General features: G+C 40.9%; 1 protein-coding gene across 5 annotated transcripts in view; it reads left to right on the top strand.

Moving 5' to 3' along the window:
- The window catches only part of RPS6KA3 (ribosomal protein S6 kinase A3), a 142688-nt gene that overhangs the window by 82499 nt on the left and 34160 nt on the right, over positions 1-26029 (top strand). For all 5 annotated transcript variants that reach the window (XM_081947342.1, XM_081947341.1, XM_081947340.1 and 2 more), the window contains exons 6-14: positions 305-384; positions 2499-2605; positions 4289-4326; positions 4492-4634; positions 5666-5736; positions 23532-23620; positions 23717-23781; positions 24175-24277; positions 25570-25694. In XM_081947342.1, coding sequence (XP_081803468.1) covers positions 305-384; positions 2499-2605; positions 4289-4326; positions 4492-4634; positions 5666-5736; positions 23532-23620; positions 23717-23781; positions 24175-24277; positions 25570-25694 — 821 coding nt within the window. The remainder of the gene's footprint in view (positions 1-304; positions 385-2498; positions 2606-4288; positions 4327-4491; positions 4635-5665; positions 5737-23531; positions 23621-23716; positions 23782-24174; positions 24278-25569; positions 25695-26029) is intronic.

The raw sequence follows: 26029 nt of genomic DNA, 5'->3' as shown, positions 1-26029 counted from the left end.
CCGCCAAGCCACTCCCACCCAGTCACATGACTGCTGAGCCACTCCCACAAAACAGGCCACACCTACAGAATAGGTTCTAAAAAAATTTGAAACCCACCACTGCAGCATCAATAGATGCAGTTAGTTACTTACTGGAGTACAGTAGCAACTTTAACAAACAGCACTAAAGGTGATGGGTGCTAATGTTGGCATTGTTTTCTAGATATATCCTATAGAGTGTAACATAAATAATTTAAATAGTTCCTTTCTGAGGCTAGAGATACTGTATGACTTTACTGAAATCAATTGTTTGCTTTTCCCTCAGCTTTTCAAACAGAAGGGAAGTTATATCTTATTTTAGACTTTCTCAGAGGAGGTGATTTGTTTACACGCTTATCCAAAGAGGTAAGCAAGATTTATATTGTAATTATGACAGGAGCTTTATAGTAGAGCTTTAAATACACAGCTTAACTGTAGGAATATTTTCCAAATTTCTTAATTTTTGTATGTATCATATAGCATTTCTCCTGCATTCTCTATACTTTGAAATAATTCTTCTAGCTAATTATGATTATATGTTAGTATGAATTTTATATGCTTTGTGTTAATGCTTATTTAATAATTACAGTGGCTTTTATAAATTCAGTTATCTATCTGAATATTGTATGTTACTTTTAATTATATTAGTTACATTTTAAGTTGAGAAATAAACATTCTTACTGTCTATCAGACCTGCCCCAATGTGGTCCCTTGGGAAAGAAAGATCTTCGACTCCGTTAGATTGAAGCAAAACATTCTCTTACTAAGAAAGTTGGTTGCAGTAAAGTTAGGCTAGCTCTAAGTTTTCCCCGCACAAAAAAGATACAGAAAATGTTCTCTTCTCCTTTCTCCCTATGACCAGTCTGCCACAGGGACTTCGCCAATCGGAGATTGCCAAGATGATATGAGAACATTGAGATGTTCTGGGCCAGTGGTGGGCAACCTTTTTTTTCAACTGAGCCAAATCTCGCCAAAACCACGATTGAAATTTATTTTGAGAGCCACATTTTTAAAACCGAAAATACATAGGATGGTACACTGTTTTTAGTTTCAATAAACTCTGGCATTTGAAGCACGCAAGTCTTAAAGCTGTCAAGTTACAAGATCCTTGCATCCCTAACCCTTTAGAAAAAAAAAAACCAGGGGTCTTCAAACCTGACAGCTTTAAGACTTGTGGAGTTCAACTCCCAGAATTCCTCCTCCAGTCATGTTGGCTCAGGAACTCTGGCATTGAAGCATGCAAGTCTTAAAGCTGTCAAGTTGCAAGACCCTTGCACCCCTAACCCTTTAGAAAAAAGAAAAAACCCAGGGTCTTCAAACCTGACAGCTTGAAGACTTGTGGACTTCAACTCCCAGAATTCCTCCTCCAGTCATGTTGCGGCGACGTCATCTGCGTGGATCCATCTTCGGCTTTTTTCACAGGGGGCAGGGCTGCTGCTGAAGATGTCGACAAGCCCCTGCCGCCACCAGAACAAGAGCTGCCTCCTCCTCCTCCTCCAACAGCACCACTACATTTGGAGTGAAGCCGCCAAAGCTCCCGCTGGCGCCCCCTCCACTCGGAGCACCGCGTTACCCCTGCTGCCTTCTCCGCTGCCGCCGCCATGCTTTTGAGAAGCCATGAGGCCTTTTTTCCCTGCTCCTGCCCCCCCCCGCCGCCTTCCTACTGGCTCCCGCGGCCTCATGGCTCCTCAAAAGCACAGCAGAGGAGGAGAGGGCAGGGTAACGCGGGGCCCAACTCAGGTGCTCCGAACGGAGGGGGAGGCGCCGCTGCCATAGGTGGGGGCGCCCGCGGGAGCTTTGGCGGCTTCACCTCTGCCGCAGCGTCGGGTACTGTTAGAGGAGGAGGAGGCGGCAGCAGATATTCCGGTAGCGGCAGGGGCTTTACTTTAGCTGCAGCGCCGGGCGCAAGCAGCTAGGATTGGCCACCCACAAAGGACCTCCTCCCCGGGCTTGCTTTCCTGGCGTCAGTTGCCCCGCGCTCACCAAAACAAGTCCGGGGAGGTCCTTTGCGGGCGGCCAGTTCTAGCCGTCTGCAAAGGACCTCCCCAGCCTCCGGCGCCTGTGACAGCAGAAAGCACTGCGCGGCAGTTGGAAACTGCTGCGTGGTGTTTTCTTGCCACCTGCGCGGGCGCACAGCCGTGCACCTTAGAGGGAACAGTGGGAGGGAGGGGAGCGGGCGCCCGGCACACAGAAGAGCCGCATTAAAATGTGCAAAGAGCCACATGTGGCTCGCGAGCCGCGGCTTGCCGACCACTGTTCTGGGCAATTCACATTCTTTTCTCAAGGTGCATTGCCTTGGTGCCTCTGGTACAAACTGTTCTGGGCTTCTCTGGTCTTCATCACCTGTCATCTCCCCCTCCCTATTTCCCATCACATACACAAAATCATATTGCACATTTGTCCACCCTTCCTCTCCCACTTCCAACCTTTGACGGCAGGACCCGATAGTATCTTATGGAAATGCATGTTTTTCTTTGTAGGTCATGTTCACAGAGGATGATGTCAAATTTTATTTGGCTGAATTAGCACTCGCTTTAGACCATCTGCATAGTCTTGGGATAATATACAGAGATCTAAAACCAGAAAAGTAAGTTATTTCAAATTGGATTCAAGTAGCTGTGTCCATGAAATTATGGTCAAGTAGAAGGGCATGGCGAAAGTTTTGTATGTCATAAATATCTGTCCTTTTCTATGTATGTATAAATACCAGAGGGGAATAACATGTAGCACAACACTACTTTCACCTCTCTAATAAAAGAAGCAAACACTTGCAGATGCCCATAGCTACATTTATACATTTGATAAATTTATGTATTTATTGTAGAGGCTTATAGGTCATTCCTATCTATACAGATGTGATGGCTCAGTGGTTAAAGACACTGAGTTTGTCAGCTGAAAATACCTGAGCATCACACAATGGGGTGAGCTCCCATTACTTGCCCCAATTCCTGCCAATCTAGCAGCTTGAAAACATGCAAATGCAAGTACCATATTTTTTGGAGTATAAGACGCACCAAGGTTTTGAAGAGGCAATTTTTTTAAAAAAGTAGGTAGGTAGATAGAGGGAGAGAGAGGGAGGGAGAGAAAGAGAGAAATACAAGAGGGAGAGAGAGAATAGTTAGGTAGGTAGATAAAGGCATAGAGAGATAGAGAGAAATAGGGAGAGATAGAGGGTAGGGAGGTAGTGGGATAGAGAGAGAGAAATAGAAAGAGATAGAGAAATACCGTAGATAGGTAGGAGAGAGAGAGAGACGGTAGGTTGGTAGGTTGGTAGGTAGAGAGATAGAGAGAGAGAGAAATACAGTAGATAGGTAGGGAGAGAGAGAGAGAGTAGTTAGGTAGGTAGGTAGATAAAGGGATAGAGAGAGAGAGAAATAGAAATAGATAGAGAAATACGGTAGGTAGGTAGGGAGAGAGTGTGTGTAGGTAGGTAGGTAGGTAAAGGGATAGAGAGAAAGAGAGAAATACAGTAGATAGGTGGTAGTTTCTGCTGCACAACACTTGATCAATGTAATTCTCATCAATCAGTTAAAGAGCTTTCCAAAAGGAAAAAAAAATTTTTTTTGCTCTGGAAACCTTCCCAAAACTACCCATTTTTCATGAAAACGGGCCCATTCCCCCCCCCCCCCAAAAAAGGCATGAATAGCCTTGGGGCTTGTAGAGTTCTCTGGGGGGGAGGGGCAAAAACGAGCAAAAAGGGCCTGTTTTTCGTGAAAATGGGCCCGGTTTTTGACAAAAAGTTTGCATGCATAGCCTTATGGAGGCTTGTAGAGTGCGGGTGGGGGGCAAAAAAATGGCCCTTTTTTTGCTCATTTCTGCCCTCCCAGACCCCAGGAGCTCTCTGAAAGCCTCCATAAGGGTATGCACGGCCATTTTGGTGAAGGGGCAAGGCTTCAGGAGGCAAAAAATGCTGTATTCGATGTTTAAGACGCACCCAGATTTTCAGCCTCTTTTTTGAGGCAAAAAGGTGCGTCTTATACTCCGAAAAATACGGTAGATAAATAGGTACCACTTTGGTAGGAAGGTAACAGCACCCCTCGGCTTATGGTCATGCTGGCTTCCTGACCACTAAAGTTCTTCAGACAACGCTAGTTTCCTCGGTTAAGAAACGGAGATGAGCACCACTCCTTAGATTCGAACACAACTGGACTGGAGAAACCTTTATCAATAGAGGAGTAATCCTGAAATAACATTTTATACTATTTATAGCTTTCTTTAATTGTTACCAAAAAATTAATACAACCAATTTAAAACTTTATTTTATTTATAGCATACTTCTTGATGAAGAAGGTCATATTAAATTAACAGGTATGTAAGGCAAAATTTACTTACTATGAATGATTTGTAGACACTTTCCCTTTTGCGTGATAAAACAAAATGTTTGCAAATTACATGCACTTAAAAATAGCCTATTAAAAACTAAATAATTTTCTGATTAGAAATATGTATAAAAATATATTTTTTTCCTTCCAGATTTTGGCTTAAGCAAAGAATCTATTGATCATGAGAAAAAGGCGTACTCCTTTTGTGGAACAGTGGAATACATGGCCCCAGAAGTAGTTAATCGGCGAGGTCATACACAGAGTGCAGACTGGTGGTCATTTGGTGTGTTAATGGTAAGTTTGCATGGGATGATAAAGTCTATTGATCTTTGATACTCCACACCATGCTTTTGTGCACTTATCTTAGTAAGCTCTGAAATAATAAAAGAAGATAAGGAACTTCATTTTAACCATATGTGAATGTCAAATACAAACCCATCTAGTTAATTTATTCTGAACATATGCATATATATCAGGGATATAAATCGGCAGTGTAAATAATTGAGTTCTTTATTTCACTTGTTAGTAGTTTCCAGGTCACTATAAATTTGGTACTTTTTATTATTTTATAAGTATATCTAAGATGAATTAAATCCTGTCAATATAAATCTATAGGGTTGAATTAGGACAAATGGAATTTATTTAAATTAAACAGAATTATAGTAATAGTATTATAAAAACAATATTTTTCAAATTTGTTAGTCCATAATCAAATCTAAGCAAATGTACTTTTGTATTTTACTTGATCATTAAAAATTTCAACTAAAAAAACTTTTGATATTTTCAAAATTTACTAATGCAATATTTTTTAATATAAATTGACTTAAAGAACATATACGTAGATTTTGAGCTTCTGTGTTTAAAGTGCAAACTATTAACATGGTCAACACTTGTGTATTAGAAAAATAATAAAGTAGTGTTAGCTTTTACAAGAAACATGATTATGCAGTTTTTGAAAGAAAAGTGATTTTAACATGTTTTTAATCTGACTACCGTATTTCCCTGTAAATAAGACAGGGTTTTATTTTGACTCCCGAAATAAGCACTTGGCCTTATTTTCAGGGAGGTCTTATTATTTTTGAGGTGCAAGAGGTGGCAAGCGTGGTCATCTCATGGCTGCTGCTGTGTTGCAATATTTTCGGGTAGCATATTGGGGCATTAAATATGGAGTTAAGCTTTTGGGAATTTAAGCTGTTATTAGAGAAAATTGCATATAAAGCATTATATATTTACATTTATGGGGAAAAAAATCTGTTCTGCTAAATAATCTTGTCAGTTTTTCTCCAAATCTTTTAGTATAATTGATGAAAATTTTATTCTTTCAGTTTGAAATGCTCACTGGTACTCTACCTTTTCAAGGGAAAGACAGAAAAGAAACCATGACTATGATTCTCAAGTGAGTACACTCTAATTTATGTGTCTCAGATATTCTACTGCAGTGATGGTGAACCTTTTCAGCACCGAGTGCCCAAACTGGAACGTGCGTGCATTTGTGTGCATGTGCGCATGCTGTAGTGCCGGAAAACCAAAGACCAGCTGGCTGGCGCAAGCATTCCTGTGTTTTGGCTGTTTTCAGGCTGATTTGGGGGGCTTTTTCAGGCTGATTTTTGGACCGTTTCAGGCCGGGTTTGGGGGCCGGTTTTGGAGAATGTTTTTTGGATCAAAAATGGCTTGAAAAATGCCCACAAAACAGCCTGAAATGGCCCAGAAATGGGCTGCTTTTGGGGTGTTTTTCCAGTGCTCTGGCGATGGCGAGGACCAGCTGGCAACGGCACGTGTGCCCACAGAGAGCGCTCTGCGTGCCACAGGTTCACAGGTTCTACAGGGTTTGCTCTCTGGATTGTAATATCTAATGACTATTCTTCCCCTCATTTTTTGAAAGGTATTAATTTATTATAAACGCATATTCCAGATGTCCTGCTTTCTCCATCAGAATATACTTCTGATGGAAAAAGCAGGACATCTGGAATATGCGTTTATAGTATATTAATTCAACCCAATGCTTTACATTTCGACATACAATAACTATTAGTCCTTTTAACTCACCAAATGTCTCATGTCTCATATTTCATGTTCATGTTATCTTCAAAACAGTGTTGCTATAATCCAACCTTGAAGAGTTTTCTCAGATATTCAGTTTGTTAACACTAAATAAGTGGGGAATAGGTTTTTTCAGTGCTTATGCCTACAATTTCTTCTCATTCTTGCATACCAACTTGATTCTAACATATAACTTTGTCATTTGAAAAACCTGTATTTGACTTATATTTGTTGCCTGATGTATGGTAAGTTATATATGTATATATGTACCATCTTATCAGACTTTGACTCTTGGTGAATGCCTGAACAAATCATGCAGTATTCTTGGCATTTTTTTTCAAAGTACCTTGTTTCCTCGAAAATATGACCTACCCTGAAAATAAGTCCAGCTTGATTTTTTAACAAGTGTGCCCAATGTTACCTCCAAAGTAAGCCCTAATTAAGACCCCACCCACTCCAGAGTGCACAGATAAAAATTAAGCTAGGGTGAGGATCAGGGGTGGGGTCCAAAAAATGTTACTACCGGTTCTGTGGGCATGGCTTGGTGGGCATGGCATGGGAAGGATACTGTAAAATCTCCATTCCCACCCCACTCCAGGGAAAGGTTACTACAAAATTCCCATTCCTCCTGATCAGCTGGGACTTGGGAGGCAGAGAATAGATGGGGACGGGGCCAGTCAGAGTGGTATTTACCAGTACTCTGAACTACTCAAAATTTCCGCTACCGGTTCTCCAGAACTGGTCAGAACCTGCTGAATACCACCTCCGGGGTAATAAGGTACTTATTTACCTTCGGACAGTTGCAGCCAGGCCTTATGCAACCCAACACTTGCCTTACTGGTCCGTTTATTCTGCAGTCGACAAGGTCTGCAAGGCTTTCCTAAAGGCTTCTGTAGCCTATAACAGAACTCCAGATCCAGAGCTCTGTTATCGGCTGCAGAGGCCTTCAGGAAAGCCTTGCCAGCCTCAGAAGAAGTTCCTGAAGGCCTCTGACAGCGAAAAGGAGACCAGGGGTGACGTGCACAAGTGAGGTGAGTCAGTGGACAACAACCACCCCTGGAAATAAGACCTGGTGCCTTTTTTGTTGCAAAAAAAAGACAGGGTCTTATTTTGGGGAAAACACGGTACTTGCATGGTATATACAAGGTATAGTGCATACTATGCTCATAAGATACTCCTTTTCATACTTCATGCCATATACAATAACAACTCTTAATTTTTTAGATACTAACCCTATATTCAGGAACATAGTAGAAACTCACAGACAGAATATGAAGAACTGCAAAACAGAGAAATCAGACTCTGTATAGTATATATTTCCACTCCAGAGTTTAAATATAGGTCTTTTCCTCCTAGCCTTTAAAATTAAGAGAACTTTGGCTATTCTTTTCTAGACCTTGAATTAACTTCTCAATATTTACATATGTTTACATATATTTACATCTATTGGAGGTTTGATTAGGATAATATGCTTTTCTATTTCCCTGCCTCTTTTTAATAGTAATTTTACCTTTTAAATGATACTTTATATCATTTTACAATATTAGCTTTGCCTTTTAAACATGATTATTAGATACAGATTAGATACAGATTAACAGAGTTGGAAGGGACCTTGTAGGTCACCTAGTCCAACCCTCCGCCCAAGCAGACCCTACACTATTTCTGACAGATGGCAGTTCAGTCTCTTCTTGAAAGCTTCCAGGGATGAACCTCCCACAACTCCAAGGCAAGCGGTTCTATTCATTGATTGCTCTCAGTGTCAAAAGATTTCTCCTTATTTCCAGGTTGAATCTCTCCTTGTTCAGTTTCCATCCATTATTCCTTGTTTGGCCTTCAGACACTTTGGAAAATAGCTTGACCCCTTCCTCTCTGTGGCAGCCTCTCAAATATTGGGACACTACTATCGTGTCTCCCAGCTGATTTTCAGCCTTCCAGAGGGCCAGGGGAGGCCATTTTTGTCCTCCCCAATCTTCAGGAAAGCCTCTGGGTGGGAAGGATTGAATTGGTGTGGGCACACATTCGTGCACAATATTGGCACACCATAAGAAAAAGGTTCGCCATCACTGAGCTAGATTGTTGGGAGCAATACGCTGACTCTGTAAACTGCTTAGAGAGGGCTGTGAAGCAGTATATAAGTCTAAGTACTATTACTATTGCTTTTTCTCAGCATTGGCTCACAACCACCTGCACCAGTTGGCTGTATTATATAAAAAGATTTTCAAATATTTCTTAAATGCATCTAAAATGCATAAAGTGGAATAGGTAGGAAGGATTTTTTAAATCAAGGTCAAGTTTATTTTTCTACCATTCTCCAATCTTTACTAAATATGTAGTAGCATAGTACATATAGTTTGAACTTCACCTACTTTGGTTTCTTCTCATTTGATGATAATATGCTCTCTCTTTGGTCATTTTAGCATCAACTGTGAGAGAGAGAGAGCCTTTTTAAATTATTGAACATCAGCCAAATTTAACATGTATAAATAAACAATAAAGATGATCAAAGGCCTGGAGACTAAAACATATGAAGAATGGCTGCAGGATCTGGGTTTAGCTAGTCTATAGAAAAGAAATGAATTGGGGTGACATGATAATATTCCAATACTTGAGGGGCTGCCACAAAGAAGAGAGGGTCAAATTGTTCAAATTATTCTCCAATACACCAGAGGGCAGGACAAGAAACAATGGTTGGAAACTAATCAATGGGAGAAGCAATCTGGAATTAAGTAGAAACTTCCTAACAGTGAGGACAATTAATCAATGGAACAAAATTACTTGTACACTGAACCAGCAGTAATCCTGGCAGCAACCCACCCCGATGCAGAACGATAATAAGAAAAGGCTTCTGTACCCCTGACTGTGTTATTTAAACAGGATCCTACCAAAACATGAGCTGGTACAGTTAATGAGCAATGATAGCTGCAAAACTTTAACACTCACTACAAAGAGTTTAAATTGTGCTCTGTACTTAACCCTGGGATGGAAATATAGGAAAAATTAAATACAAAATAATGTATACTGCAACTTCTGGAGTGAGGTCAGAGATAATAAAAAGAGCTTGCCCATTGACTATTGTAGTCTGGACAACATACTGCCAGAGCTTGAACTGTCAATAGATGAAAACTGTTGAAATTGGCTGATGTTCAATAATTTAAAAAGACCCACTCTCATAGTTGCTGCTAAAATGGCCAAAGAGAGAGCATATTATCATCAAATGGGAAGAAACTAAAGTGAGTAGGTGTACAAACTATATGTGCTTTATAAATATGTATTATGCTACATATTTAGTAAAGGCGGGAGAATGGTAGAGAAATAAACTCAAGAGAAGGGAAATGGAGAGTATGAGGTAAAGAATGAAAGTGCTACCGTGTTTCCCTGAAAATAAGAGTGGGTCTTTTCTTTTGAAAACGGCTAAGGCTTCTTTTGGGGGAGGTTTTTTTTTGGGGGGGTGCAGGAGGCAGCGAGCGTAATCACCTGATGGCTGCTTGGACCTTTAACCCCAGTCCGGGGATCAGCTGAGCCAGCCCTAGCCCTGCCCATGACACCAGGCAACCTTGCAGGCGAGGGCCCCTCTGTTCTGCAGCTTACCTTGAGGCTATGGAGCAGGCGGCGACCTGGAGCTCGGGTGTTGCTCAGGCTGCTGCTACGTTGAGGCAGAAAGCCCATGTGAATTGGCTCCCCCTCCCGCCTCTACCCAGCTGCTGCTGCTTGAGAAAAGGACGAAAAATCAGGCAAGATTGTGGGAAGCGCGTGCTTACGGTACAAGCAAAGCACAGCCTGTTCCTTTCAAGCAATCAAATGTCTCTGTGTGTGAGAGAGAGAATGAGAGAGTGAGACAGAAAGAAACGACAGAGGGGAGTAACAATAATTGCAGGCAAGGCTGTTTGAAATGGTTTCCTCTCCACTATTTCTCTTTCTCTCTCTCTCTCTCTCTCTCTCTCTCTCTCTCTCTCTCTCTCTCTCTCTCTCTCTCTCTCTCTCTCTCTCTCTCTCTCTCCCTCCCTCCCTCCCTCCCTCCCTCCCTCCTCTGCATAGGTGAACCCCACCCACCCAATGTGAGGAATGGGCTCCCTCGCTGCACCTCCTCTCCCACGTGAAGCCAGCTGGGCTTTACCCTCCCCGCCCTGAGACCCGGTATCCAACTCGCCATTTTGTGCACACTCAGCCAGCCCGGCTATTCCCCAGATCCCTACTGAATAAACATGCAGGGCAGGTGACATGGGGATCAGCACTGGACCATGAATTCCAGGTCGAGCAACCTGTCAACCTGGGACTGGGGGGAGGGGAATCAGTGCCGGAACTCCGAACAATGGCTGATGTGGGTTCTGTCTGTGCAGCCATGAAGCAGGATCGGCGTGGCTGATTCTTGCCCCCAGTGTTGCTTGCCAGGATTGGGTCAGAGCTGCTGCCGCCACTGGCCAAAATCAGCAGGCCATTTTGGGTTGCTTTATTTACCATCCCTTCTGCCTGTTTTAACACCATCTTATTTTCCCTTTCTTTTCTCCCTTCCTCCCTTCTCTACTTTCTTCCCCTCCTTCCCCTTCTTTCTTCCCTTGCCTCTCCCCTACTCTTCCTCTTCCCCTGTCTACCCGCTCTCCTTTTCTTTCTCTTTCTTCCACCCTCCTCTCCTTACCTCTTTCTTCTTTCCCTCTTCTTCTTCTCATTCTCTCCTCTCTCCCTTTCTTTTTCTGTTTTATAAGTGTCTCTTTCAAATCTCAGTTTATGTTTTCTTGGGATGGTATTTCCGCAAACCCAAATATAATCTAGTATCCTTTATTATTCCCTTACCTTCCCTAATCTATCCTAACCATGTTTTTCCCTCTTTATATCTCGCTTTTGAATATATACTTGTATATTTAATATTTTCTTTTCTGTTTCCCCCCTCTTCTCCCCCTTCCGTTCTTCTGTTCCCATAAGTATCTTATCCAACTCCAAACTTCCCAAGTTAAAACCATACTCCCTTTTATCTTTTTCCTATCTTGATTGTATTTACAATTGTGAAAACCAATCTATATCAATCCTTCGTTCTTCTAATTTTGTTTTTGTTTTAGTTCCTCCCTTTCTGTTAAGGTATCTTATATCTAATAATATTTTTCATATTACTAATATTTGGATGTGTCAATGCTTTCATTGTTGAAAGCCACATTGGTATTTCTAAATAGTGTTTCCCTTTTACTCTTTCCCATATTGTTAATAATCCATTCCTAACATAATGGATTATTACATAACATTACATAATGTTTTGAAAAAAACCATGTGCCTTACTTTTACCATGCCACCAAACAGCATGCCAACCTAGTTGCAAATCATGGCCCCCTAATGTTAATAATCTTGTATTTCTCAATAAGATCCAGTCTTTCATCCAAGTTAGTCCTGCTGCTTGATAATACAAATCCCAATTTGGTAGTCCAAATATTTCCCCACTATTTTATTCATACTTTCAAAATATTTTTTCTCTAATTTTATTGGTATTGTTTTGAATAGGTATAGTAATATATTCATCTTTACTATGGCTATTCTTCCCAATAATGATAATTGTAGGTTTTTCCATCTTTCCAGATCTATTTCTATTTGTTTTCTCACCTTATAATAGTTATCCTCCTTTAACGTTACACACCTTGATGTCAATTGGATACCCAAATATGTCACTTTTTTCACTATCTGTATGTCCAATTTCCCCATCAACTGTCTTTTCTGTTTTTCTGTCATATTTTTTCACCAAAATATTTGTTTTGTCTTTATTAATCTTCAAGCCCGCTACTTCTCCATATTCTTCTTTTATTTCAACTAGTTTTGGCTCTGTTTCTATTGGATCCTCCATAATAAACACCAAATCATCTACAAATGCTTGTAATTTATATTCTTCTTTCTTGACCCTCATATCTTTTACCTTTTTGTTTTATTGTATTTCTTTAATCAAAATCTCTAGTGTTAATATAAATAATAATGGCGATAGTGGACATCCTTGTCTAGTTCCCTTCATAATCACTACCTTTCCTGTCATGTCATTCTTTACCATTACCTTTGCCGATTGATTATTATACATCGCTTTGATCATATTTATAAATCCCTCACCAAATTCCATCATTTGTAATTGCATTATCATAAATTGCCAATTCACGTTGTCAAAGACCTTTTGTGCATCCAGAAATAACAATGCCATTTGCTTCTCTGGGTGGTCTTCATAGTACTCTAGCGTATTCAATACAATTCGCATATTGTCTCTGATCTGTCTCTTAGGGAGAAATCCATTTTGATCTATGTGTATAAATTCATTTAAAAGTCTTTTCACTGTTTCTGCCATTATTGATACAAATATTTTGTAATCCACATTTAATAGTGAAATTGGTCTACAGTTCTTTACTTGTTGTAGATCTCACTCTTCTTTTGGTATAAGAGTTATATATGCCTCCGTCCATGTTTCTGGCATCTTTACCTCCCTTAGTAACTCGTTAAATAGTTCCAACATTACATTACTTAATATTTCTTGTAATATTTGATACAGTTCTGACAGTAATCCATCTGATCCTGGTGTTTTCCGCTTCTTTTGCCTTTTAATGCCTTCTGTTACCTCCATCATTGTAATTCTTTCTTCTAGTGCCTTCTTAAATTTTTCTGGGATTGTTCTAGTTTTCTCTAATAATTATCTTATTTCCCTTATTTTGGAACCCTCTCATGTTAATACAACTTATTGTAGTAGTTCTCAATTATTATTTTCTTTTTTTCATTTGAATGTTGTAGATTCCCTTCTTCATCCACCAATTGGCTTATCAGCCTTTTTTCTCTTTCCTTTTTCATCTTATAAGCCAGCCAACATCCTTATGTATTTGCATTTTCAAAAAAAAAATGTTTTGCCGATTTTATTTTATTTGCCAAGTATTCATTTTCTATCAGGTTCAATTTATGTTTTTGCAGTTCCATCATATTTTTTACTTTTTTGTTTTGTGGGTTTTTCTGCAGCTCCATCTCCAGACTTTTATACTCTAATTCCAACTTCTTTTGAGTTTGTCTTTTCTGGCTATTCTTTTTCCCTAAGTATGTTATTGCAAGGCCTCTGATGTATGCTTTACAAGTGTCCCATAAATTCTCGTAATTATGTGTCTTCCTTTCTATTTTCCTGGAAAAAATATGTCAATTCTTTTGCCATGTATTGCTGGAAATTTTTTTCATTCAATATTCTTGGATTTAAAGCCTGCCTCCCTTTTTTCCTCTGTCCCTCCCAAGTCATTGTTATTGGATTATAGTCAGCCCATGTGCTTATATCTATGTCAATCTTAAATGTTTTGAGTGTTACTTCTGTTGACATGCACTTCATATCTATTCTTGACCACAACAAATGTCTGTTTGAGTAGAATGTACTGTATTTTTTGTAATATAAGACGCACCTTTTTCCCTCAAAAAAGAGGCTGAAAATCTGGGTGCATTTTATACACTGAATACAGCATTTTTTGCCTCCTGAAACCCCACCCCCTTCACCAAAATGGCTGTGCAGAGCCTGTAGGAGGCTTTCAGAGAGCTCCTTGGGACTGGGGAAGGCAGAAATGAGTGAAAAACTGGCTGTTTTTTGCTCAATTTTGCCCAGCTCCTAGGATCACTCTATAAGCCTCCTAAAGGCTATTTATGCAATTTTTTTTACAAAAAATGGACCCGTTTTTGCACAAAATGGTCTGTTTTGGGGGGGGCAGGAGCACTCTGCAAGCCTCCTAAAGGCTTTTCATGCCTTTGGGGGGGGGGGACAGGCCTGTTTTCACAAAAAATAGGCTGTTTTGGGGAGGTTTGCAGAGTGCAAAAACTTTTTTTAAAAAATGTGCCTCTTCAAAATCTTGGTGCGTCTTATACGCCGAAAAATATGGTATATTGTCTTTCTTTCGGGTGTCTTGTTCTCCAAACATCTTGCAGATTTAATTCTTCCGCTATCATGAAAAATGTTTTGGGTAGGGTTTTTCTCGGCTTCTTGTTCAGCTTTGTGGATTTATAGTCTATTCCATTATTTACAATTGCATTAAAGTCTCCCAGTATACATATCTGTTCATATTCGTATTCTATTATCTTTTGTGTAATTTCCAAAAAAAATCTTCTTGTTTATCATTTGGCGCATATATTGCCACTAATAATAGATTACTCAAATTCATCATTATCTCCACCATCAGTATTCTCTCCTTCCCATCTTCAAAAATTAAATTTGATTGTATTGTCTTTCTAATATATAATGCTATTCCCTTTTTGCTTTGGTCAGCCAATGTCGTATATAAATTACCAAGTTTTATCTGTTCCAGAAATTTTCTATGTTGCGTTCTAATATGGACTCATATAATATCCAATTTCAATTTCTCTAATTTGTTGTATTTGTTGAATGTTCTTCTTTTTATTGCCGAGTTTAGTCCGTTTATGTTAATGGAGATTTTATTTCTTCCTCCATGTCTTATTGATTTATAGATTTAGTTGATCTAGTAGTTCTTAGCTCCCTCTACTCCTTTGTCTCATTGGCCTTTGCTCCTTTTCTTAGCACTTTCTCTTCCTGTTCTTTCTCCATCTCCCTTTGATCTTTCTCCTTACCTTCCTGGCATTTAGCTCTTCCCTCTTCTCTTACCAGCACTCCCTCCTGTGCTGTTATATATTGTTCATAAAATAATTCTGCTTTCTCTGGTGTATCTAGTCTGTGCCTTTGTTCTTGCCAATTTACCAAGATCCCTTCTGGGACAAGCCATCTAAAACTGACCCCCCTTTTTAATCAGACCCTTAGTCAGAAAGTAGTATTCCTTTCTTATTTCTCTGACCTTCCTTGGAACTTGCTTCAATACCACTATCTCTCTAGACTTGTATTTTATTGTAGTACTTCTTGATGCTTGCAGTATTTCATTTTTCAGGGTTTTCTTGATAAATCTGGGCAAGTTATTTCTAATTGCATATCTTGTATGTACTCTAAATGTTTTGTCCATTCCACCTAAAATCTGTTCCTTACTCATTTCTGTGGCCACTGAGAGGATTTCTGTGTCCTTCTCTGCTAATTTCTCTACTTTCTCCTCTTCAAGGTTCTGAAATCTTAGGTAGCATTCAGCTCGGTCCATCTCCCATTGAATGTAGATCCATCTTGCTTTTTATCAATTGTTATCAGACTATAATCCATCTCCTCCATTTTTTTTCCTGTTATTTCTGACTTTTCTTCCACCTTCTGCAATCTGCTCGTTTTTCCCCATCATTTCCTTGACACCTTCCACCTTGCCCTCTTTCTCTTCTACTTTGTTTATTTGCTCCTTGAGATGCTCATGAATAGCTTGCAACATACTTTTTAACTCCAAGGTGGTTTTATCTTGTTGCTTTCTGTGTCGCCGAACCAGACGGTGTACCTGTTTTTTTTTTTAAGAAGTTTTATTGGTTTTTTTAATATTTATAAGGGAAAAGGTAATGGAAAGGTATACAAATTTTGGCAGTTGCAAAGTGTGGTAGGCGCCCCCCCCCTCCAAACTCATAGTATACATCTGAATATAAAACATTAAATGCATAGTCATATACAATCAGCATGTTAATTCTATTGGTACTTTCAATCAGTTTATACATTGTAATATATAATCCACATGTTAATTCCATTACTCCTTTCGGTCAGTTTATATCAATGAGATTTTCTTATTCATTTTTGTGATCTGAGCTTTCTTGGTATTGCCCCTTCTCCCCCTGCTGGCAGAGCTCCGGCCCCTCCCGTGTCCTGCATATCCGTTGTAGGATCTTCTGTTTTTTCTAGGTGTATTTTATTTTTTTCCATAAAGGCCTGTGCCTCTATGGGTGTATTAATTCTAATTCTTGTCTCCTCCCAGAATATCAACATACCGTCAGGCATCAACCATCTAAACCACACCCCCTTCTGGTATAATTTATTCGCCAATTGCGAATAATTTTTCCTTTTTTCCCTAATTTTCTTGGGGATCTGCTTCAAGATGGTTATTTCCCTATCGTGGTATGTCAGTGCCTGCCCCCTTTGTACACCCAGAATTTCGTCTCTTGTGCTTTTTCTAAGAAATTTAATATGTACTTCCCTGGGTACATTGTGTGTTCTGGCATAGGCTGAGTTCACTCTATAAACCAGATCTATCTCCCATTCCATCTGTTGTTTTTCTTTGTGTATATATTCAGCCAAAATGTTTGTCATGATGTCCCTTATGTTTTCCTCATCTGCTTCTATCACATTTTGAAATCTAAGATAAAAGGACATTCTCTCAAATTCTGTTTTCATTTGTTGGATATCAAGTTCTTTGTTTCCCTTCTGCACCGCTTCTACCCCCCCCCCTCACCTCCGCCACCCCACCCTCCACAAGGTCCAGTCTCTGTGAGTTCTTATAGATTTGGACTTGGTTCTCTTTAATTTCTTCTTTCATTTCTTTTAATTGTTTCTTAATTTCCTCTTGGCCCTGTATGAGTTGCTGGAGCATTTGTTGCAAATCCATTTCTGTACTTTTAGGTTGCATCAGGTCTGTAATCTTTGATTGTGTAGCAGGACTGGATGTTGCTGATGTCGGGGCAGAGGTAGCAAAGCCAGGTTTTCCAGGGGGTGGTCTTTTAGGAGACATAGTTTATAGAATAAAGAGTTCAGTCAGTGTAGAGAATGGACAGCTGGAGAAGCAGAGCAGCCAGATGAGTCCAGGAGGCAGAAGATCCAAGCAGGAGAGAATTTCTGTAGTCAGTCTGGCAATAGAGTAAAATTTTTCCCCCCAGAGAGTTCAAGAAATAACAATCCACAAGAGATTCTTCTGGGTAGCACGGAGACAAAGACCGGAACCCCTGAATTTTAAAGGTGGAGTCAGGTTTCACAGTTCATGAAGACAACGGAAGTGTGCCATCTTGCCCTGCCAGCTTCGGGCTCAGAGGCATAACAAAGTTTTCAAAGTTCCCAAAGTCCTCAGATCATCAGTAAATTATGGAGCTAGGTTCAATGAAAAGTCACTATAGCAAGGGTGTGGCATCATTGGTTGGCTCTCCCCCCTCCTCCTTCCCCTGGGGCTGAGAGCAGAATTGTTCTAAGCCGCTTGTCCGAGGGGGGGGAAATCCCCCTCCCTCCAGCCGCGCCTCCAAAGTTATCCGAAAGTAAAAGTTTTAAAGTGCTGAAAAGCTCTTCAAATCAAGAAAGGGAATAAAGGGGGGTAGCGCCTCACCACACCGCCGCTGCTTCCTTCTGTTTTTTCATTCTCCGGTCAGCCTGTTGCGAAGACGCTACGCGCCCTCCGATACTGCTCCCCGATGCCTAGAGCGAAGCGGGGGGGGCCCCACCAGCCGCCGCCGATGCAGGGATCCCCCGCGAAGCCGCTCCTCCGGCAGGACGCCTCTCCGGGGCGTCCTGTGCCCCCCAAGGAGTGGGGAAGCCCACCGGGGAGCCGGAGCGAGCAAACAACTTGCCCGTCGCCGTCAGCCGCCGGAACCGGAAGTCCGGACGATGTACCTGTTGATGATGTATATGATGTTATTTTCTTCATCTTGGTACTTGGTTCTGACATTATTATATTTGAGTTCTATTTAAATTTTATAATCCAAAAAGCAAATTAACTGTAACCCTGGATTCACCAACACCAGCCCAAGTTCCAGCCTCCAATAGACAAATCCCTGTTCCTGGACCCAGGAACCCAGATTCTTGCTATCCATTCGCTTTATAATGCCAATGTGAAATTTTAAAAAAAGAAAGAAACAGGAAAAAGGATTGAAGAAAAAGCACAAACTCAAAAAGAAAAAGAAAGCCACAAAATTAATTCACAATAATAATCCATGCCTCGTTGCAAAAGGGCAGGAAAAAAAGAAAGGAAAAAAAGAGGACCAAAAATAGCCAAATAAAGAAAAATATAGGTTAATATAGGTTGTCGGGGTTATCCAAGCTTCTTCCAATAGAAGGGGAAAAAAACACTGTAAGAAAGGCACTCTCAGCAGCCCTTATAATGTAGCAAGAGGGAACAGTACAATGTTTACACAGCTGGTCTTATTTTCTTTCTTTTAGAGGGACTTTATCATCAGTCTGTATTGTCAGCAACAGTTCAAGGTCAGTTCCTTCTTAACCAGCTTCCTTTATTCAGCCAGCAGTTCCTTGTTTTTAAAATCCCATCTAGTACTACTAGATGGCAATGTGGACAATTAATTCACAATATTCACCCTTTAAGTCCTGGCTTCAAAAGCAAAGTTATCGAAAAAATCAAAAGCACAGAGTAAAAGTCAAAAGATTCCAATTTGCTTTCTAACCCTTAAGCAGATCTCAAGATCTATTATTCCTTTTGTTCTTTGTTAATTGCTTCGTTTGTTCGCTGCTAGCTTGGGAATGGAGGAGCTTACTAACGTCCGCTTCCCCCCCCCCATCTCATGCCACTCTTTCTTTTAAAAGTTTTCACCAGGAGGTTAAAGTTAATTACAGGAAAATTGTACTTCAAGCCAATCTTGTTATCTCACCCAGATGATCGCCATGCTATTCTTCTTGCTTTGTTGCAGCCGCTTAGCTGTGGCAGCTCACAATGGCTGTCTTCCCAGCTTTGGGTCTGGAGGCAATTGCTTGCGCCTCCTCTTCACTGTCGCTACAAGACAGCTATGGTCCTTAAAGAACAACACCCCCCCCAAAAAAAAAACAGTGTGGACTCCTACGTTTCTTTGGAGAACCCAGAGAACATGTCCTATTGCTGAGATACTAGCCACACACCCTGGGAGCCCATTTCTTGCGTTCTTCTCCTTCCGGGTGGCGATGGCACGTTCAGCTCACCGATTCTGACATTTGATCTCAGCCAGCAAGGAAGAGGGAGGGAGGGATGAATGAGCGACTGGGTGTGTGCCTGTCAGTTGGCTTCGAGCGCCAGAGAGTTGGGGGAAGAGAAGTAGCCAGGCTGCTGTTGCCTTTTATTGGGGTGCGTGGAGCAAGATGGGGCTCCTCTTGCCATCTCTTCTCCCCCCCTCACCAGGCATGGCAGGGGTTCCTGCCCCTCATTTAGCCATCCGCCCCCTTTATTGATGCAATTTGGGGGTGGCAGATGGGATGAGGGAGAAAGGGTATTCCCAACACCTGGGCCGATAGCTCTTTCTCTGCGTTTCTGCCTTGGCTGTCAAAGATGAGGATTTTGTGGGCAGAAAAGCTTGCCCCATCCACCACCACCCAGGTCCCCTCGCTTCCTCCAAGCATTTCTTTGCCTACTGGTACTTGATTTCCAGCTCCGTTGCGTTTCTCGCCATTGTGCATAGGGAAACAAGTTTGTGGGACTACATTGAAAAAAGTTCAATCAATCAATGCCAACTTCTCGCAAGACGTTTTTTTTACAGTAGTCCCACAGACTTCTTGCTCTGCACACGCAGCAGAAAATAGAGTTGGAATGCAGGTTAGTGAAGGGATGTGGCTGCCTTGGAGGGGGTGGGGGGTTGTGTGTGATGTGTGTGTGTGTGTGTGTGTGTGTGTGTGTGTGAGAGAGAGAGAGAGAGAGAGAGAGAGAGAGAGAGAGAGAGAGAGAGAGAGAGAACGAACATAACCACCAAGTTAGATTAGATCTAGCTCGCTCTCTCTCTTCCCACCCTGCCTGCTGTCCTTGCTGCTACCGGGACACTTCTCACCTGTGGTAAGCCCCATGCTGCTGGCCTCACAGGTGGAGCCATGCTGCCTGTGCCACTTCACCCACTGCTGCCTTTGGACTACTGAGTGCCAGCCTGCACTTGATGCTGCAGGCACTGGGCTACAGTCAGATAGAGCCTGGTGCTCTTTGGGCCTTAGCAGGCGCTGCAACTCTCATTCCGGCTGTGCATGGGACAGCAGTGGGAGAGGTGGCATGGGTCTACCAGTGGCCGCTTGTGAAGGGGCCCTGGGAGGCTGGTGGCACTCAGGAGGTTTTAAATCTGGGATGATTCAACCTGGCCAGGCAGGAGTAGTCCCGCAGTGCTGCCAAGAGCAGCACTGCCAGGACAGCGAAGAGGCCAGCAGAAGCATGGGCAGCCACTTGGCCATTTAAAGACTTGTGGATTTCAATTCCCAGAAATTCCAACAGGCCCCCACATCAGCTGTTCCCCTTTATGGGTTGGGGTAGCTCGTGCCCACCGGGTCTGTTGGGGTTGGAATTCGATCACACCCTATGAGGTATCCTCCATCCTGGCGGATGGTTGTCTGCGAAAGCTGAAATGGACAGCTGGAGGAGGGGAGGGGGAAGAAGGGAACGAGAAAGCACAGACCTTTTTCAGCACAAAGATTCACAGAAAGTAAATCAAACCGTGATGAGGGGGGATTTTCCTGTGAGTAGTGTTAAAAGTTAACATTTCAGAAATGTTACCTGCAGAGGTCTCCTTGTGCAATGCTCTGCTGCAGCTTTAGAGCATACCGCCACCTTCCCTGCAGAGGATTGCAAGGCTGGAGGCTTCGCCTTGCTCCAATCAGCAGAAAAATATTCCCCTACCCCCCATTTCCCTGTTCTATCCTTGGGGAGCTCTGCACAGACACACACCCCAAAAATGCTCCCTCCAAAGCCTTCAGCCTTTCAATCCTGCTCAGGGAAGGTGGAGGTTTGCTCCGAAGCTGCAGCAGAGCATTGCACTGGGAGACCTTCACAAAGAGACAGAATGAAAGGCAGCTCCCAGGCCTTGCTGGCTCAGCTGATCCATGGGCCATGAATAATGGGCCACGCCTCCATGAGGTGACCGGGGAAGGGAAGGGCTGCTTCCTGTGCTGGCCATATCCCCCATTCACTAGGGCTTACAGTTGCAAGAAAAAGTATGTGAACCCCTTGGGATTACATGGAGTTTTGCATGAATTGGTCATAAAATGTGCTCTGAATGTCATCTAAGTCACAACAATAGAAAAACACAGTCTGCTGAAAATAATACTATACAAACATTAGATGGTTTAATTGAACATAACATGTAAACATTCACAGTGCAGGGAGGAAAACTGTTGGATTTAATAACTGGTTGACCCTCCTTTGGCAGCAATAACCTCAACCAAACATTTCCTGTAGTTGCAGATCAGACCTGCACAACGATCTGGAGTAATTTTGGACCACTCCTCTTCACAAAACTGTTTCAGTGTAGCAATATTCTTGGGATGTCTGGTGTGAATCGCTCTCTTAAAAATGCCACAGCATTTCAATCGGGTTGAGGTCAGGACTCAGGACTCTGACTGGGCCACTCCAGAAGGCGTATTCTGTGTTGTTGAAGCCATTTTTTGTTGATTACTTGTATGCTTTGGGTCATTTTCCTGTTGCATCACCCATCCTCTGCGGAGCTTCAGTTGGCGGACAGATGGTCATACGTTTTCCTGCATAATGTCTTGATAAACACTGGAATTCATTTTCCCATCAATGACAACAATCCGTCCAGGCCCTGAAGCAGCAAAGCAGCCCCAAACCATGATGCTCCCTCCGCCATGTTTTACAGTGGGGATGAGGTTTTGATATTGGTGTGCTGTGCCTTTTTTTCTCCACACATAGTGTTGTGTGTTTTTCCCAAACAACTCAATTTTGGTTTCTTCTGTCCACAGGATATTTTGCCAGTAGTGCTGTGGAACATCCAGGTGCTCTTTTGCAAACTTCAAACATGCTGCAATATTTTTTTTGGACAGCAACGGCTTCCTCCGTGGTGTCCTCTCATGTACTCCATTCTTGTTTAATGTTTTCCTTATTGCAGATGTGTCAACAAAAATGTTAGCATGTGCCAGAGATTTCTGTAGGTCTTTGGCTGACACTCTGATTCTTCTTTATCTCATGAAGTATCCTGTGCTGTGCTCTTGCAGTCATTTTTACAGGACGATCACGCCTAGGGAGAATAGCAACAGTGCTAAACTTTCTCCATTTGTAGACAGTCTGTCTTACCGTGGACACATGAACATCAAGGTTTTTGGAGATACTTTTGTAACCCTTTCCAGCTTCATGCCAGTCAACAATTCACGATCGTAGGTCTTCTGAGAGCTCTTTTCTGCGAGGCATGGTTCACAACAGACAGTGCTTCTTGAAACCAGTAAACCCCAAACAGGTGTGTGTTTTTAAAGGGCAGGACAGCTGTCAGCAACACATCCAATGTCATTACACTGATTGGAGTCAAGGTTGGCTCACTCCTGGCTCCAATTAGCTCTTGGAGAAGTCATTAGGCTAGGGGATCACATACTTTTTCCTCCCTGCACTGTGAATGTTTACATGTTCAATTAAACCATGGCAACATCTAATGTTTGTGTAGTATTATTTTCAGCACTGTCTTTTTCTATTGTTGTGACTTAGATGACGTTCAGAGCACATTTTATGACCAATTCAAGCAAAACTCCACGTAATCCCAAGGGGTTCACATACTTTTTCTTGCAACTGTATATTACGCCGATCCTCAAAAATCAGGCTAGGGCTTATTTTCGCAGCAAGTTGTATATTTGGGGAAACACGGTATATGTAAGAGTGTTTCTCATTCACCTTATGAGTTAAATCAGGAGAAACATAAAGTAAGTCAAATGCAATATAAACAGTATATTTGATGAATTTGGGAAAATTAAGAGGCTGGATCAAGAATGAACAGGTGCTGAATGAATACAAAACTTAGTAATAATAATAAATAATAAGTTTTTATTTTTTAAAAAAAACATTGCTAAAAGAAATGTATGAAATTTTTATGAATGTAGAAACAAACATAGAAAAGCATGAAGTAGCAAGTGATGTACTGCAAACTTGATGTAACTGTATTTCTCATTTTCTTTTCTCATGCCTTTTATTTCTTTAGCTTACTATTTCTTACTCCCTTTCTGTGCTCTATATGATGTTGCTTAGTCATGTTTACAAAATCGGCAGCCAAATAAATTGATTAAAATAAAGAATGATTAATGCTGTCATTTTATGACATACTATGAGGCTTTTAACAGTTTATTTCCAAACAAGAGACAGCATCCAATATCATAAGAACAGTTTTTTTTCGGCATGTTCTACTTTTCATTCTTCAGCCTCTCTTTCCCCTGTCTCAGTCTGCATGGAAGCTGTTTGAGCCATCCCCACCTGACCTGAAACTCATATGATAACAGGCAGCATAATAGTGAAAAATCATTCCAGTCGGTGGTAGAAACAGTGGCTATTAATACCAATTATTTAACCTACAGTTAAAATACAGTATCCTACAGTAATAAACTAAAATCCATGAACGTAGATTAATATCATTTATGTTTGTAAACTATTAATTTATTTTCTTTTACAGAGCCAAACTTGGAATGCCCCAGTTTTTAAGTCCAGAAGCTCAAAGTCTTCTTCGAATGCTTTTCAAAAGAAATCCTACAAATAGATTAGGTAGAATATTAAAGTCATCTAATTAAGATTTCAACAATAAATCAAATAATCATCTAAGGAGTTTTTGGTATTGTTTTTGTTAATAACCTCTAATAGGAGCAGGTCCCGATGGAGTTGAGGAAATTAAGAGGCATCCATTTTTCACCACAATAGACTGGAATGTAAGTACACAAATCAATAAAAGTATTAATTATTATAAGAAATATATCATGCTTACTTAGTGTTCCAAGTTACGATGGACACGCCCCCCCCCCCAAAGCTAATTATCATTCAGTTCTGAAGTTCTCACCCCCCACACACAGTTGTATGACATATTTTGAACGTTTGGAAACCAGCCCACATTTACAGTTGTTTGCACCATTTGTGGTCATATAAGTGCAATTCGAGCTATTTTTGTCAGAAACCATTATTTATTTCCAGCAAAATCCACTCCATAAAGAATAATTGGTTTGCTTAGCAATGATTTACAACTGTAATATGCAGCCTCAATTACAATCATAACTTAAGGACTACCTATATATATTTGTAATATATTAAAATTTTGTTTGTCTTAGAAATTGTACAGAAGAGAAATTAATCCACCATTTAAACCTGCAACTGGTAGACCTGAGGACACTTTTTATTTTGATTCTGAATTTACAGCAAAAACGCCAAAAGGTAAAATATATACTATAGCAATAGCACTTAGACTTACCATATTTTTCAGAGTACAAGACGCACTCCCCCCCCCCAAAAAAAGAGGGTAAAAATTTGGGTGCGTCTTATACACCGAAAGCAGTCCCACCCACACGTCGCCCCCCCCCTTTGGCATCTGCCTCCAAGAAATTTGCCTCCTTGCAGCAAACAGCCTGTTTCAGCTTCAGCACAGCTTGATTAGCACAAGCAGCTGATTGTCAGTTGGATCGGCCTCCCGACCATCAGCTGTTTCTGGCTGCAGGGATTGCCATAGCCTATTGCTGCCTCTGCGCAACTCGTTTTCAGCCTCTGCACCCCATTTTCCGGCCTTTCCGGCCGACGGGAATCAGAATCGGCAGAAAATGAGGCGCGTGGAGTCTGATAATGGGACGCGCAGAGGCAGTAATAGGCAATGGCAATTCCTGCAGCCTGAAATAGGTCGGAAGGCCAATCCAACCGACAATCATCTGTTTGTGCTAATATTGAAACTGAAACACACTGTTTGCTGCAAGGAGGCAAATTGATGGGAGACGGAGGGAGATTTTTTCTTTTCTTGTGCTTATCAGGGTAAACTGAAATTGAAACAGGCTGTTTGTTGTTTGCTGGGAGGCAGATTTTTTTTCTTGTTTTCCTACACAAAAGCTAGGTGCACCTTATACTTCAGAGTGTCTTATACTCCAAAAAATATGGTATATACCATTTTACAGTGCTTTACAGCCCTCTCTAAGCAGTTTTACAGAGTCAGCATATTGCCCCCAACAATTTGGACCCTCATTTAACCCACTTCGGAAGGATGGAAGGCTGAGTCAACCTATATCAAAGAAGTTTTAGTATATATACTATTTAAATTTTTCTCTGGCACATATAAATTAAATTTTATTTGAAAAACCTTTGCCATAGTGTTCATGCTATCATATGCAGTCCTTGGATATTGAAAGAAATCCCTTCCATGATTTTGCGTTAAATGCGAGATATTTCTCCTTGTAGTTTAACTTAAATGTATCATGAGTCATCAAGCTATTCTTTGTACACTACAATTTGCCCAAATTTTGGAATTTATTTTCTTGGAAATCTCATCTCTCTCGCTATTAGCCTTTCAGAAAAACATATTCTGTCAGATATCTGACCTATCAGCCAATTAAAATTTTAATGTTTGAAATGTATTGCATTTTAGTTCATTTTCTACATATTGCTGTTATATCTTATTTTTATTATGAACTTTCTTAAATATTTACAAACCTTATTAAACATACTTATCAATGTATTATTTGCAGATTCACCTGGTATTCCACCAAGTGCTAATGCTCACCAGCTTTTCCGGGGTTTCAGTTTTGTAGCTATTGCATCAGATGATGAAAATCAAGCTATGCAGACATCTGGTGGGCATTCAATAGTTCAGGTGAATGTTCTTAATGAAGAATTTTTAGATTGACTATTAACTAAGCCAAAATTCATAGAAGAAACATTATTTGCATAATTTTGAATGCAAATAGCTACATGTAAAATGCTTGTAGAAAGATGTTTTACATGTGTAAAATTTGCTTTGGAAGAGTTACTTCTACAGCTGACTTGAACAGTATAAACTATTTAGCAATCTAATTTGACAGTACTTGCAGATTTTTTAATGATTACAGTTTACAAAATCGGAAGTGTTAAAGAACATAAAAGTCCTAAATATTGTTACATACTTAATGACTTTTAGCATCTTTTAGAGTTACCTAACCATTCTTATGC

This window comes from Natrix helvetica, assembly GCF_964273705.1.
Source record: "Natrix helvetica genome assembly, chromosome: 3".
Taxonomy (NCBI): domain Eukaryota; kingdom Metazoa; phylum Chordata; class Lepidosauria; order Squamata; family Natricidae; genus Natrix; species Natrix helvetica.
This window is presented reverse-complemented; position numbering and strand designations above follow the sequence as displayed.